This window comes from Lontra canadensis, unplaced genomic scaffold (assembly GCF_010015895.1).
Source record: "Lontra canadensis isolate GAN:19392208 unplaced genomic scaffold, GSC_riverotter_1.0 scaffold10, whole genome shotgun sequence".
Taxonomy (NCBI): domain Eukaryota; kingdom Metazoa; phylum Chordata; class Mammalia; order Carnivora; family Mustelidae; genus Lontra; species Lontra canadensis.
The window spans coordinates 3,551,659-3,567,521 of record NW_022631004.1 but is presented as its reverse complement, the minus strand read 5'-3'; the positions used below and the strand labels follow the sequence as shown (position 1 = coordinate 3,567,521).

At 37.7% G+C, this 15,863-nt stretch overlaps 1 protein-coding gene across 2 annotated transcripts in view; it reads right to left on the bottom strand.

The window, feature by feature from the left end:
• The window catches only part of CLCN3 (chloride voltage-gated channel 3), a 97,590-nt gene extending 82,276 nt beyond the window's left edge, over positions 1–15,314 (bottom strand). The window contains exons 1-2 of one of the 2 annotated variants that reach the window (XM_032855475.1): positions 14,828–15,314; positions 2,343–2,518 (exon numbers count right to left, since the gene is read on the bottom strand). In XM_032855475.1, the coding sequence (XP_032711366.1) occupies positions 2,343–2,502 (160 nt within the window). In that variant the 5' untranslated portion in view covers positions 2,503–2,518; positions 14,828–15,314. The remainder of the gene's footprint in view (positions 1–2,342; positions 2,519–14,827) is intronic. The other variant, XM_032855477.1, reaches the window with a different exon arrangement.
• Positions 15,315–15,863: the final 549 nt, after the last annotated feature.

Below are 15,863 nucleotides of genomic sequence, written 5' to 3'. Positions count from 1 at the left end.
TAAAAGTACTAATTTTATAGAACTAAAAAGTCAAGAGTGCATGTTATCATCTCTAGAGTAATGCACCAAACAAAATACAAGACAGTGTGTAACTAACAAAATACTGAGAAGAACAGAAATAGAGAAAAAGAAGGGCCATGACAAACAGGAAACAAAAACAATAGATTTGAACTCAACTATATCGGTGATTACATTAAATGTAAATGGACTACATTACATGGTCTACAGGTCAATAACAGACCAAAGTGAAAAACAAAACTTAATATATATGCTGGCACAAAGAAATAAAAATATTTCAATATAACAGAGTAGAAAATCCAGAAACAGATCTACAGAAATATATCCACTTGATAGATGATAAAGATGTCACCGCAGTACACAGGAGAATGGAAGGTCTTTTCAATAAATAGTGCTGGATAAACTAGTTATCCATATGGGGAAAAAATGAATCTAAATCTTTAACTTACATCACATATAAAAATTAGTGGCAAGGTAGATGATAAATCTAAATGTGAAAGGCACAAAAAATAAAACTTCCAGAAGAAAATCAGCTAATTCCTTCATGACCTTGAGGTATGCAAAGAGATCTTAAAAAGAACACAAAAAAGACAAAAATAAAGGAAAAGATGAACTGGATTTTATTAGAATTGATGGCATCTTCATCAAAAGATTACATTAAGAAAGTGAAAAGGCATGCCAGAGCAAGAAAAGACATCTGCAATACATATATCTGATAAAGAACTCTTAATCAGAATGCATAAAGTACTCATAAAATAGGCAATAAGACTAAAGAGGCAATCTATAAATCCAATAAACATGCAAAAGAGGTATTTAAACTCCTAAGCCTTCAGACAAATGTAAAATAAACCCAAAATGTGAGAATACTGCACCCACACTAGAATAGCCAAAATTTTTAAGACTGAAAATATCAAGTATTAGTGAAGATGGGGAGGAACTAGAACTCTCACACACACCTGGTATAATGAACATGCTATAACTACTTTGAAACTATCTTTGACAGGAGCTAGTACTACTGAGATCCACATTCCCTATCACCTAAGAATTCCATTCCAGGGTATAAACCCCCCAGATTTGAATAATATTATGTGTGCTAAAATACAGGTACGTGAAAATTCATAACAGCATTATTAGTGACCAAAATCTGAAAGGAAAAAAAAAAACTAAATATCCGCCAACAATATATGATGAATAGAACAGAAAAACAGCAGCATATTTACACAATGAGATACTCCATGGCAATGAAAATAATTACTGCTATATTCAGCAACATAGATGAATCTCAAAACATAAATGAACCAGACACAATAGAGTATAAATAATATAATTCCATTTATATAAAGTTTAAATACTAATAGAAGTCAAAATAATAGTTACCTTTGAAATTGGAAGGGAAACAAGGGAGAATTCTGAAGGAACAGGTAATGTTTTATTTTTCAATTGAGGGATAATAATAACCATATGTTCACTTTGTATAATTTCTACACATATGATCTGCTGATTGTTATGATGGCTAATTTTATATGTCAACTTCACTGAGCAAAGGGATGCCCAGATAGCTGGTAAAACATTATTTATAGGTATGTTTGTGAGGGTCTTTCCAGAAGAGATTAGCATTTGACTCAGTAGACTTAAAAAAGGTGACCTAACCAATGGCAAGTGAGCATCATCCAATCAGTTGAGGATCTGAATAGAACAAAAGGGAGAGGAAAGGTGAAACGGCTCTTTGCTGGATGAAACATCTATCTTCTGCCTTCAGACATCAGTACTTCTAGATCTGCAGCTTTGAAACTTACACCACTGGCTACCTTGGTTCTCAGGTCCCTGGGTTTAGACTAAAACTATATCACCAGCTTTCCTGGGCTTTCAATTCACAGATGACAGATTATAGGATTCAGCCTCTACAATCATGTGAGGCAATCTTTCATCAAAAATCTCTTTCTGGATATCTCTCTATATATGCTATCAGGTTCTATTTCTCTGAGGATCCAATTATAGTTGTATACATCTCCATACTGTGTTACATTTAAATTTTTAAGCTTACCCATATATAAGGTTTTCTTTTCTTTCTTGCTCTCTTTTTTTTTTTTTTTTAACAAGGTTTTCTTTTGAGGTAATGAAAATGTTTTGGAACTAGATAAAAGTGGTAGTTGCACAACATGAATGTGCTAAATGCCAATGAACTGAACACCTTAAAATGGTTATTTATGTTATATGAATCAACTCAATTAAAAAATAAAAAGGTATGCAAAAAAATCAACCACAACAATGTATAATTTATTAGACATTACCACAAATATTAAAAGCTGTAATGCTAAACTTACCAACTGCTGTGTCACCATCTAACAAATTGTCATCTTCAGAAGTCTGAAAGTCCATAATAACACCTGCTCCATCTAAAAGCTCCTCATCACTACTTGCACTTGTTATACTGTTGTAGCTGTTTCTATAGTATCCTCTATGGAACAGCTGCTCAGACTCCATTTAGCTGTCTGATTATCTGAAAAAAGAAGAAAAAAATGGTTTTAACATTTTTGCAATATCTAATGAAAATCACCTAGCTTAACAGGACAAAAAGAAACTTCTGATTTCTATATTTAAAAAAATATTAAGGTCATTCACTGTAACAACAGCTAACTCTCTGTCTTTTGGGATGATTTAATATTTCCATTCTCACTATGCAGCTACAAAAAGGAATGGATTTCTCTGGGAAGTGGCATAAAACAATCTGCAAGATCAACTGCTTAGTTAAAAAAGTACAGAGAAGGGGCACCTGGGTGGCTCAGTTAGTTAAGCATCTGCCTTCGGCTTAGGTCATGATCTCAGGGTCTGGGGATCAAGCCCTGAATCAGGCTCCCAACTCAGCTAGTAGTCTCCCTCTGCCCCTCCCCCTCTTCCTCTGCCTCTCCCCCTGCTCTCTGTCTCAAATAAATAAAATCTTTAAATAAATATTTTAAAAAATGTAAAAGTACAAAGAAGTGGGATACCTGGGAGCTTCAGTCAATTAATTGTCCAACTCATGATTTTGGCTAAGGTCATGATCTCATGGATCATGAGACAGAGCAGGTATTAGGCTCCATGCACAGCAGGGAAGTCTGCTTGGGATTCTCTCTCCCTCTTCCTGTGCCCCTCCCCCCTACCCACATGACCTTGAGCATGTACATGCATGCTCTCTCTTTCTAATAATAAATCTTTTTTTTTTTTTTAAGTATAAAGAAGTGTTTAAGGTATACTACAGTATATGTGGGGGTTTCTTATCCAAAAAAGGCAGGGGAGTCGGGGAGAGGAGAGGAAGAAATACAGGGTATAACTGTTTGTGTACATATAGACTATCTCTGGAGGGATTTCCAAGAAAGTTGCCTACAGGAGAAAAGAACAAAAGACTTAAGTACCAGGTCCAAAAGGGAGACTCTTTTGTCCCTTTTGAGTATTTTGCCAGATGGAAGTACTAATTTTAAAATGCTATAAATTTTTTTAGTATTAATTTCATTCTCCTTTCATTATTTTAAAATTTAAATCTTCAGAGTCCATTGTCAAATATCAGCCATGGAAAATATGATAATAAGCAATAATTTTCATTTTTTCAAAGCAATAATACCAAAAATGCTTGTTTTCATTGTTCTTACTCCCTAAAAACAATATGACTCCTAAATAGTTTGATTTTTTAAATACACCTTATCTGCTCAACATCTAAATGAGAGTTCAAGATAATAGCAATAGCCTTGAAAGGTTCATGTGTGGGACTTGAAAGATACAGTCATAAAAGCAGTCAAACCAGTAAGCCTTGTAAAACAAGAATATGTCATAATAACTACCTATGAAAATAAAAGGTAATGGCACTAAACATACTCCAATTCTAGGGCTGAATTCTACACTGAGGATTTGAAGTGTTTTAAGACAATCTCTTGTCCTTAGTAAACCATCCTTCTGCACATGGAAAAATAACCTCAAAGAGCTATAACAATTAAAAATTATTTATAAAGATTTTATACTTCTTTTTAGAAAAATAAAATATTGCCCAATACTATTTTTAACAGATTTATTATTATAAATTTCTTAACTTAATGATTACTTTAGAGAAGGTGAAGTTTTGAATACTCCTCAAGAGCATGTCTCTATTCTCAGCACCTGGCACATAATATACAAACAGCAAATGTCAAAACGTCCAATTGCTATTCTAGTCAATAAGGTTAAAAAGAAAAATGTATTCAATTTTCAATAAACAAATGCTCTCTACAACAATATTAACCTGGTCTTGGGAGAATAACCAAAAACTAGCACATAGAATACAAAGAAAAACTTAGCTGCTTTGCATTACTGCATCATCAATGTTTCAGGGTTACCTCTACCAAAGGCAGCCTATTATAACTTACCGATATTTGTCAGAACATAATTAAAGCAAGAGTTTTATGTTTAAGATAAATGTTAAAACAGAATAGTATGAAAACAACTGTTCATGCTAAGAACTTTGCAGTGTCCATAGAGGCAATCAAATTAAATATTGTGGCTCTTGAGTAAATACCCAAAAGCCTTTTAAAAAATAAGCATGAATAGGGGCACCTGGATGGCTCAGTCAGCAAGCATCTACCTTTGGCTCAAGTCATGATCCCAGGGTCCTGGAATCAAACCCCGCATTGAGGCTGCTTCTCCCTCTCCCTCTGCCTGCCACTCCCGTTGTTTGCGTTCTCTCTGTGTCAAATAAATAAAATCTTAAAAAAAAAAAAACATGAATAATTCCAAGAATCCTTTTAATTTTGATGTATCAAAGCAACATATGCTAAGATTTTGGAAAAAATACAAGGATTCTATTCTTCACTTCTTTACCTCATGATCAGACTAGAAGGGCTTTAAGACATGTGATAACACACATCAATAAACATTAGTTGGAGGCTACATATCACTAAAAAATCTCTCTAAAATAATTACAAATGCCTGTGTACTGGGACCTCAAACAGCAAGTTCCAAGATATCTCTTCCATTTATTCTTAAAAGTGCCTCAAAAACCATTAGTGATAACTGGCAACTTAATTCTTTCAAAATGTTTTTAAAACTTAATTTTGGGGTGCTTGGGTAGCTCAGTGGGTGAATCATGGGGCTCCTATTCTGGCTCAAGTCATGACTGCAAGGTTGTGAGATTGAGTTGGGCAAGGAGCCTACTTAAAATTCTCTGCCTGCCCCTCCCCACCTCCCACCCCCCGGCACCCCTCTCACTCTCTACCCTCTGGGGAAAAAAAAAAAAAAAAAAACTTAATTTCACCAATATCTCTGAGACATCTATCCCCCACACCTTTATAATAAGACCAACTCTGTTCCAAAAGTCTATTAAACTCGGGGCTGGATGGGTTATTTCTACAAATTTGATAATTAAAAAAAAAAAAACTATTCTTACAAACCTAGGAACCCACAGAGCTGTACACCAATCACTGTCAGTAGCCTTGGAACATGGCTAGTCCAAACTGAGATGTGCTCAAAGGTAAAATGCCTACCAGATTTCTAAGGCTTAATGCAAAAAAAGAATGTCAAATATTCTGCTAATAATTTTTATTTTGATTCCATGTTGAAATAATATTTCAGATATTTTGAGTTACAGGACTTAAAATTAGTTTTCTCTTTACCTTTTTAATATGGCTTAAAAAATGAAATTACATGTGGCTCACATGTGCAGCACAAATACTGGTACTGAACAGCACTGCTACATGATATCCAAAATTCTATGGGAGCATAAAGGAAATGCACAGAACTCTAGATACCAGTAATAAATCTTTTTAAGTTCTAAACTCAATTCCCAGGCTTGCTCACAGAAATCGATTTAAACCATAATATGGCAGCTGAAATTATGCATATTAAAAATACTGAAGAGCGCCTGGGTGGCTCAGTGGGTTAAGTAACTGCTCAGGTCTTGATTTCAGGGTCCTGGGATCAAGTTCTACATCGGGGGTGGGGGGGTCCCTGCTCAGCAGGGAGTCTGCTTCTCCCTCTGACCCTCCCCTCTCATGTTCTCTCTCTCTTAAATATATAAATAAAATCTTAAAAATAAATATATTGAAGGGGCGCCTGGGTGGCTCAGTGGGTTAAGCCGCTGCTTTCAGCTCAGGTCATGATCCCAGGGTCCTGGGACTGAGCCCCACATCGGGCTCTCTGCTCAGCAAGGAGCCTGCTTCTCCCTCTCTCCCTCTGCCTGCCTCTCTGCCTACTTGTGATCGCTCTGTCAAATAAATAAAATCTTAAAAATATATATATTAAAAATACTACAAAGTCACCTTTTCCTCTTTAATTGCCAAAAAATGTATTTGAAATCATTTCAAAACATAATAGACACAGAGTAGCCTGCAAATATATTCTTGCAGTTATGAAGATTAGAAATAACCTATGAAAATCTCCAGGGAGAAAGCCTGGTCTACTGCAGTAAATTCCTAAATGATCACAACATACAATGATCCTGACCCCCTCTAATCTGATCTTCATTTTGCAGCCAGCATTGTCTTTTCTAAAAGCAAGTCTGATCAGTAATCTCTCCCCACTCCACGGGTTAAAGTCCTAATCACTTCTCACCAACCTTATCAAACTCTTAAACACAGCAGGCAAGACCCTATGCAGCCTGGCCTCTGCCTAGTTCTGTAGTTTCATTTTGAAGTGTGTACTTCTTGCAGTACTCTGGACTCACTGATCTTCGTCTCAGTCCTACCAGGCTATTTCCTGTCTTATAGCTCTCTTAGCTTGGAACAAACCCTCTCCTCGCCATCCAATTAACCTTCCTATGTATTCTTCAGATCTCATATGAACTATATCTTTATTTAACAAACTCTTAAACAGAGTTCACTATATGTATGACACCATCCTAAACATGACACAAATTTACTCAGTTTATAGCTGGATTAAATACAATCACAATCCTAAAGCTTAGGATTAAAGCTATTATTATACTCATTTTATATACTCATATTATACTCATTTAACAGACGAGGAAACTGATGCACAGAGTTTAAATAATTTACCCAAAGTCACGGAACTAGTAAGGAAAGCCTCCCTGACCTACTGACTACCTGGGCAAATTTTCCCTGAGTAGGTCAAATTTTCATTGTTAGTTCTTAGATCTCTCCTTTGTATCACTTACTACAGTTGTAATCTTATACTTATTTATGTGACTATTTAATTAACATCTTCCCAACTATAATATATATCATAAGGTCTGGCAAGGTGTCAATTTTTGTTCAGCACTGCATATTTGATGGTCATTAGCACAGCACCTGGCATATATTAGGTGTTCCATGTTATTTTATTAAACTTTTTGAAGTAATTGTGATTTCACATGCAGTTGTAATAAATCATACAGGGATATCCTGTGTACCCTTTACTCAGTTTCCACCATTGGAAAAACCACAGAACAATATCACAATCCAAACACTGACACTGATAGTACACTCAAGATATAGAGCATGTCCATCACCACAGCATCCCTCATGTTGCCCTTTTATATAGCCACACGTACTTTCTTCCAACCCTACCACCACCCCTCCTTAACCCCTGGCAACCCATATCTATTTTCTGTTCCTAGAATTTTGCCATTTCAAGTATGTCATATAAATGTAACCATACAGTATGCTACTTTTGGGGATTAGCTCTTTGCATTCAGCATAATTCTCTGGAGACTCACCAATGTTGTTATATATGTAGCAACAGTTCTTCCCTTTTTATTGCTGAGTAATATTCCACAGTATGGCTATACCATAGTTTAACCATTCACCCACTGAAGAATATCTGGCTTTTCTGGGTTTTGGGTATTAGGAATCAAGCTGCTATAAATATCCATGCACAGGTTTTTGTGTGAACTTAAGTCTTCATTTCTCTGAGACAGAAGTCAAAGTGTGCAAAAACTGGGTCATTTGGTAATTGCATGTTTAGTTTTTTAAGGAACTGTTTAGTTTTGTTTTTTTTTTTTAATTTATTTATTTGTCAGAGAGAGAGCACACACAAGTAGGCAGAGTGTCTGGCAGAGGCAGTGAGAGAAGTGGGCTCCCCGCTGAGCAAGGAGTCCGATGTGGGACTCGATCCCAGGACCCTGGGATCATGACCTGAGCCGAAGGCAGAGGCTTAACCAACTGAGCCACCCAGGCGTCCCAGGAACTGTTTAGTTTTTTAAGGAACTGCCAGTTTTACATTCCCACCCATAAATACATGGGTGATCCGGTTTCTTCACATCCTTACCAGCATTTCCCATTGTCACCATTTTTTAAAGATTTTGAGAGAGAGAGAGAGTGCATGTGTGAGAGGGAGCATGAGGTGGGGGTGGGGGGACAAACGGTGAAGGAGAAGCAGACTCCCCACTCAGCAAGGAGTCCGACTCCCGGGCACAATTCATGACATAAGCCAAAAGCAGATGCTTAACAACTCAGCCACCCAGGCACCCCATCACTTTTTATTTTAGCCATTCCGATAGGTGTGTAGTGATAGTTCACTGTAGTTTTAGTTTGCATTTCCCTAAAGGCTAATCATGTTGAACATCTTTTTATGTGCTTATTTGCTATCTTCTAACCTCTTCAGTGAATTAATTATTCATATATTTTGCCCATTTTCTTTTTTTAAGATTTTATTTATTTATTTGACAGACAGAAATCACAAGCAGGCAGAGAGGCAGGCAGAGAGAGAGGAAGGGAAGCAGACTCCCTGCCGAGCAGAGAGCCCGATGCGGGGCTCGATCCCAGGACCCTGAGATCATGACCTGAGCCGAAGGCAGCGGCTTAACCCACTGAGCCACCCAGGCGCCCCTATTTTGCCCATTTTCTAATTGGATAGCTTTTTTTACTCTTGTTTTATACTTTAGAATATATATTCTAGATGCTAGTCCTTTGTCAGATATGTTGTTTGCAAATATTTTCTCCCACTCTGTAGCTTGACTTTTTTTTAAATTTTTTTAATTTTTATTTTTTATTAAGTAACCTCTACACCCAACATAGGGCTGAAACTCATAACCCTGAGATCAAGAGTTGCGTGCTCCACCGACTGAGCCAGCCAAGTGCCCTTGACTTTCTTCTTTTTGATAGGGTCTATTACAGAGCAAAAAGATTTAACTTTAATGAAGTTCAATTCATCAATTTTTCCTGTATGGATTATACTTTTGGTGTTATAACATAAAGATTATATGTGGCTCATATATGAGATTATACGAGATTATATGCGGCTCAGTGGGTTAAGCCTCTGCCTTCGACTCAAGTCATGATCTCAGGGTCCTGGGATCAAGCCCTGCATCGGGCTCTCTACTCAGCAGGGAACCTGCTTCTCCCTCCCCCTCTGCCTGCCTCTCTGCCTACTTGTGATCTCTCTGCCCGTCAAATTAAAAAAAATAATAATAAAATCTTAAAAAATCTACCCCCCAAAGATTTTCTTCTCAATTTTTTATAGTTTTATATTTTATTTGTAAGCCCATGATCCATTTGGCATGAGTTTTTGTATATGGTGTTAAGGCAGTTCTTTTTTTTTTCAATTTGGATATCCAATTGTTCCAATAGCATTTGCTGAAAAAAGTTCTTTCTCTCACCGATTGTTTTTTTGCCTTTGTCAAAAATTAGTTGGGCATATTTGTGTACGTCTATTTCACAGTTCTATGTTCTGTTCCACTGATCTATGTGTCTATACCTACAACAATACCACAGACTCAATTACTCTAGCTCTGAAATAAGCCTAGAAACTGGACAGACTAATTTGTCACACTTTATTTTTTTCAGAATTGCTTTAGCTGTTCTAGTTTGCCTTTCCATATAAATTTTATAATCTGATCTATATCTACAAAATCTTGCTGGGGCAGTTAATATTTATACGATTAATAAATAAAAATTGGTAACAAACAAATAGCGCATCTCTACTTGGATGCTATATGCAAACTCTAACTCAACAAAACTGAAGCTGAATAAATATTTGCCCCAAACTTGCTTGTCCTCCTACACTCCCTCTCTCAGCTTGTAGGATCATCATCTCCCTCAAAGCCAAAATTAGCTGTCAGATTATTAATTTATCTGAAAACCATTTACTGAGTACCTATCACATACCAGGCACAAAGCCAGGTACTGGGGTAATGAGTAAAATATGGTCCCTATTCCCAAAGCAGTGAAGGTAAAAGATATAGAAATAACTACAGTATGGTATGACAAATATCACAGGAGAGGAATATACAAAGTATGTGACAACACTAAAAAGGTGTAACTATGCTACCTGGAAAAGTCTGTGAACATTTAATAAAGGAATGTTTAAGCTTAGTACTGAAGGATTAGGATGAGTGAACTGGGCTAACTATGAGGTGAAAAGTCAATATAGACAGGGAAAAAAAGTACATGCAAAAACACAGCAGCATAGTAACAAAACGTGCTTGGGTGGCTTAAATAAGAGGTAAGGAACAAGAGAATAGCTGGAGAGGTGGACACAGGCCAGATCAGAAAGGGAAGAGCTCATACATTGTGCAAAGGAACTTATTTATTCATTTACACACATGAGAAACCATTAAGAGTTTTTAAGACAAACCACATGACCAACTATGAATTTTGGCAAGCCATCAGTAGCCCCAGTACAGAAGACAGAAGAAGAGCAAGACACTGAAAGGGAAGTTAGGTGACCCTAATTCCAGTAGAACCTTGAACAATCCTAAACATGAGATACTGAAGGCATAAATAACGTAAGACATCACAATATGGAGTCAAAAGAATTCTGAGAAATATTTAAGAGCATAAGGTTAACTAATAAATTGTGAGGAACAGTGAAGAAAAAAACCTAAGATATTTGCTAGGTTTCTGACTTGACTAACTGATTCAAAACAGCTGGAAGAAACAAATTTTAGTCTCCTACCTCTTATGGAACTTAAGACAGGAGTGTTCTTTCCAACTATAGGATTACACATTTCGACTTCAGTTCTGTTGGGCCAGACTACAATGAAGGGAATAGTTACCTTCATTCAGTACAAAAATCTAGAACCCAAACTCCAAACACTAAGCAGAACCCCACCAGAACCGGGGGGTGGGAGCAGAAATAGGAAGACCCTGTAAATCTGTGGCTAAGGGACTCACACAGCCTGAGGTAGGTACACCAATTTTCCATAGCTCCCAAAACAGTTTTGCCTCTCTTGTAAAGGAGACTAGGTAGGGCTAAGGACCATGGCTAAGTTTCAAAAGCGTTATCAGTCCGCTATCTGGCTGGCTGGTAAGCTGAACAGAAAAAAAGGCACAATCTCAGTGAAAAAAGAAAAGAAAATCCCTAATATTAGCAACTAGAGAGACAAAAGTTTCATTCACAAGCAAAAGTTTCACAAGCAATGATGGCAGAGAAGTAAAACGCTGACTGATCTAACCACTTGTGTGTAAGGAGCATTTTCATGTTAATACTTTAAGCATCTCATATAAATATTCTAACTATTGCTAAGTACTGGTCAACAATCAAAATGAAGCAATGCTCTACTGACAGAGCCAGCCAGGTGCCCCTAAACACAATTTTTATTGATTAGTGGCATCATGATTGCATAGGTCCTACAGCTTTCAGTCAAGTTCAACATAAACTGCATTACATACGGTCCTCAAAAGGGAGGCTGTAATACTTTCCTAGAAGGTAATGTATAGCCATACAATAAAAAGCAATACAAGAGAGATGTCACAGAAGACAGCAGTAGTGTTATAAGAGCTCGGAAAAGAAGAGCTCTCATCCCAGTGTGACTGATGGTGAGAAGCCTTCTTTGGAGTCACACTAGACTCAAGGTCACACTTGAGTTTGACCTTAAAAGATAAGTGGGATTTTATGGGGCAGACATGGGAGAAGTTAACTGAAGCAAAACTACTGGCATGAATCAAGCTATGGAGCCAAGAAGCCAACAAAATTATCTGCAGATGAGTATGTGCACAGAATACAAGTCCAGTAAAAGATTTCACAGTCAAGTAAGTTTGGTTAATAGAGCAGACCCCATTCTAGAACTGTAACGGCTAACAGCAAAGGAAAGGCTCTTGAGAAAATCTGTGGTAAACACTAACTGCGTGACCAAAATTTATGAAAAGTTTCTCAAATTTACTTTACCAAAGAATGACCCCTCTACTCCATACAACATCACAAAACTTAGGTCAGAACATTGCAGTAGTAATAAAGTATTTATTCTGATACAAATTGTCACCACATACAAGATATAACAATAATGAAACTGATTTGTCCCAAAAGCAGTATTAACTTGATATTTTATCTCTACTATTAAGGTAGCTCCATGTCCAAATTGTTGTGGTTATATTTTTCTTCAAAAAAAAGTATTAAATGAATAACCTTCTAAAAGAAGCAGATGTTTTCTCTAAAGAAAGTTTCCTAGATTCATAAAAAATTTTGGAGCCATTCAAAAGTTAAAAATGCTAGATAATTTTAGAAGTAAAAACAAAAAGAAAAACAAAAAAAAGTTTAAAAATATAAGGCTTAGGGGCACCTGGGTGGCTCAGTGAGTTATAAGCCTCTGCCTTCGGCTCTGGTCATGATCCCAGATCCTGGGATCGAGCCCCACATCGGGCTCTCTGCTCAGCAGGGAGCCTGCTTCCTCCTCTCTCTCTCTGCCTGCCTCTCTGCCTACTTGTGATCTCTGTCTGTCAAATAAATAAAAACTTAAATATATATATATATATGTATATATATATAAGGCTTAGACTATTAAAAAAATGAAAGGCAAACAATAATCCAACAAAAAGATGATGTGGAAGACTTACTCTTTGAAAACTAAGTAATTTTCATGATTGTACAAGACAAACTGTTCAACCACTTCTCAAAAGGGCAAAGAATATATTTATTTAACTGGTTCCAGTCAAAGATGCAGATCAAATTTCTGTATTTAGCAATGCAAATGGGCAGTTTCCACACATGGGTTGATCCTACAATTTATACTTAAGAACATTTCATCCTTAAAAATCAACACAAATCATAGCCACAATGTCTATATACACATATGAGTGTGAGTATGAGAAAACACACACAAAAAGAGTTTATTAGAGTGGAATGAAGGTTTCAAAAATTTTCCAGTTTCTGTAATTTTAAATTATTTTTGTAATTGAAAAATAAATGAACCGATGGTACCATATCTCTCATCCTAACTTTTCCTCTAACATTTTAACTAGTCTTACATGAAATATACTGCAGCCATTGAAACCAAGAGCTCTGAAATCATACTACCGGTTGTGACACTTACTAAGAACTTGGGCAAGTTAATTAAATCCTCTGTGCCTCAGTTTCCACATCTGTACAACAGGAAAACAAAATACCAATTTCCTGGGGTTGGTGTAATAATTGAGATAATCCACAAAAAAACACAAATGATCCAAAACCACAGAAATCACTTAATAAATATTAACATGTACATGTTTTACATCACTGCTGATAAGTTTCACTAAAAACTCAGATGAAAGTTCTACAGTGCAGTGAAAGTGGCCAAATGCCACAGGATACTGCTTTGATATCCGACCCACCACAGAGATCAAATCTGGCTTCCTGAGTGGTCTGAAAATTATTACCAACATGTCACAGGACAGGAAATGGAAAGCCTACCACCAATACAACCTGGAAAATAGCCAATTTATTAACATAAAACCATAATCTCAGCAAATCTGTTCCACTGAACTGTATACACCCATTACCAAGTTGGATTTTTACATTCTTAATGAACTATGTGTGATTGAAAACACATGCTTAAGACACAATTTCCAAAATATAAGTACTATATAGTTACATTGACCTCTTAAAATCATTTGACCCATTTTCCAAGCAAAGAATCAGTCTTTGAAGAGTGTGGGAGGTAGGCTGTGGGAGGGTGAGGCATGGTTTCTGACAATAGTGGCTGTTCCTATCAACCAGAGGTCATAAAAGCATACTCGATTTGAAAAAGTATCTGTAAGTCACACACCTGGTTTTTAAGCCACACTATGTAGCAACAATCAGCATCACCTTTTAAGATGAAAATCAACAATACATACATTAGCACTCTTACAGGTACTCTTGAGCTACACAGATAGTATTTTCTAGTGACTCACAAAGGCACATAAAATTGACATCAGTTAAACTATTTCCATACCGACCTCGTCAAAAGAATCTTGTAAATTAAATTAAACTGTTCAGAGATGAAAAGCAAAGCATTTCTGGAAAGATTCAACAATCAATGACACAAGCCACAATGATGCTGCAGTAACTTAATTGCATGGATCAAAAAAGTTTATATAGTGAACTTCTGAATTACCAAAAACAAAAAAAAAAGGAAAGAAAATGGTTGATTCAATTCTTATAAATAAGGGGTTTTTTTCCCCTCCAAAAGAAAAAGAAATTTCGGAAATCTTATATATATGTATAATAGGTAATTAACTTCCTGTGCTCCAGTTTTAAATACTATACAAATAAAGCCTATTTTATGCGGAAATTATTTGAGATTCTAAGGTAGTTTCTGATCTAAGTTCAAGATCAAAACACAAATGTTACACATATACACAAATTATGTCTTGATATAACACATAAATTTAGACAAAAGATAGAAAAACTGAGTATTAACTTTGGGCAATTTTAGAAAAGGTAAAACCCACTCTGAGTTCAATATTTATCTTCTCCTGGGACCTACTTGCACTCTATTAAAAGGTCCTTCGACAGTTCCTAAAGGAAATAGGCGAAATCTTAAAAGAACGTCCGAGGGTATATACCTAATCCGTGTAGGTTTGACATCATGTAGGTATCTGTTATAAGACAACCAAGACAAGAGCCTTGGCATCAGCTGACCCAAAATCCGTGAACATAACAGCTAACGAATCTTCACTCATACAATGCAACTCACCTTGCAGCTCAGAGGCATAGCAAAATCGGTGGCTGTTTTTTGCGCTGCCTTTGGATTCTGCATCTGTTTCAAAGCTAAAAACCTAGCTACCCTGGGAGCTCCACCTGAAGAAAGCTCGACACAACAAAAACTACTGCAATTTAAAAGATACCTTGGGTTTTCTACTGAAGAGGTTACAGAAATTTTGCCAGGTGGGACCTTTTTTGTCCTCCTTCAAACACTGGAGAATCATTAAGTTAAATCCGCTTGCTTTGGAGGGCCCTAAAGTCAACTGCTTCCACCCAAAATTAAAAATAAAAATCTCCAACCTCACTTCCCTCTTAAAAGACTAAAACTGAATCCACGCTCCAACTCGGAAATGAAGTAGAATGCCTTTCAACCCACCACACCCTCTTTCCTCATAACGCAGCCCAATTCCCGGCCGCCGGCGAACTGGAACTGTGAAAAAGGGGCTGTGGGTTCCGGACCAAACCGGCCCGGAGCCACGGAAGGGGAAGAGAAACAGCAGCACCAGGGAGCCCGACAGGTGCGTCTACGCGTGACGTCACCACGTTGACGCGAACGGCCGCTCAGCGTCTGGCCGCCGAACACCTCCCCCACCGGCCGCGGTTGGAGCCGCATCCGCGCCTATTGGGCAATGTGGAAACGGTGGGCGGGCCGGTGCCCGGGCGGAGGAGGGGCCAAGCGAGCTGGCCAGCCCTGACCGACCGCGCTGGGGGTAAAACCTTTCCCTGGCGAGTAGCTCACGTCACTCATGCTGGGCTGTTTGCCCCTCTGGTGACCTCGCGAAAGGACACGAGGCGACCGCCTTGGGGGGAACATTGTCGGAAGGCCGCAGGCGCGCGCGGTCCCCGGCGTCCTCGGGTGCTCCGATTCCACGCCGGCAGGAGCTCCGGAGCAGCGTGTGAAGTGCCGGCAAGCGTCGGCCCCGAAAACGGAAGGCTGAAGCGGCGGTTCTCGAGCTCTACTTCGAAACAGATCGAGAGAAATGGCCTTCAGCACCAGATGATGTCTGTGCTTCCAATCGCGATGAGGG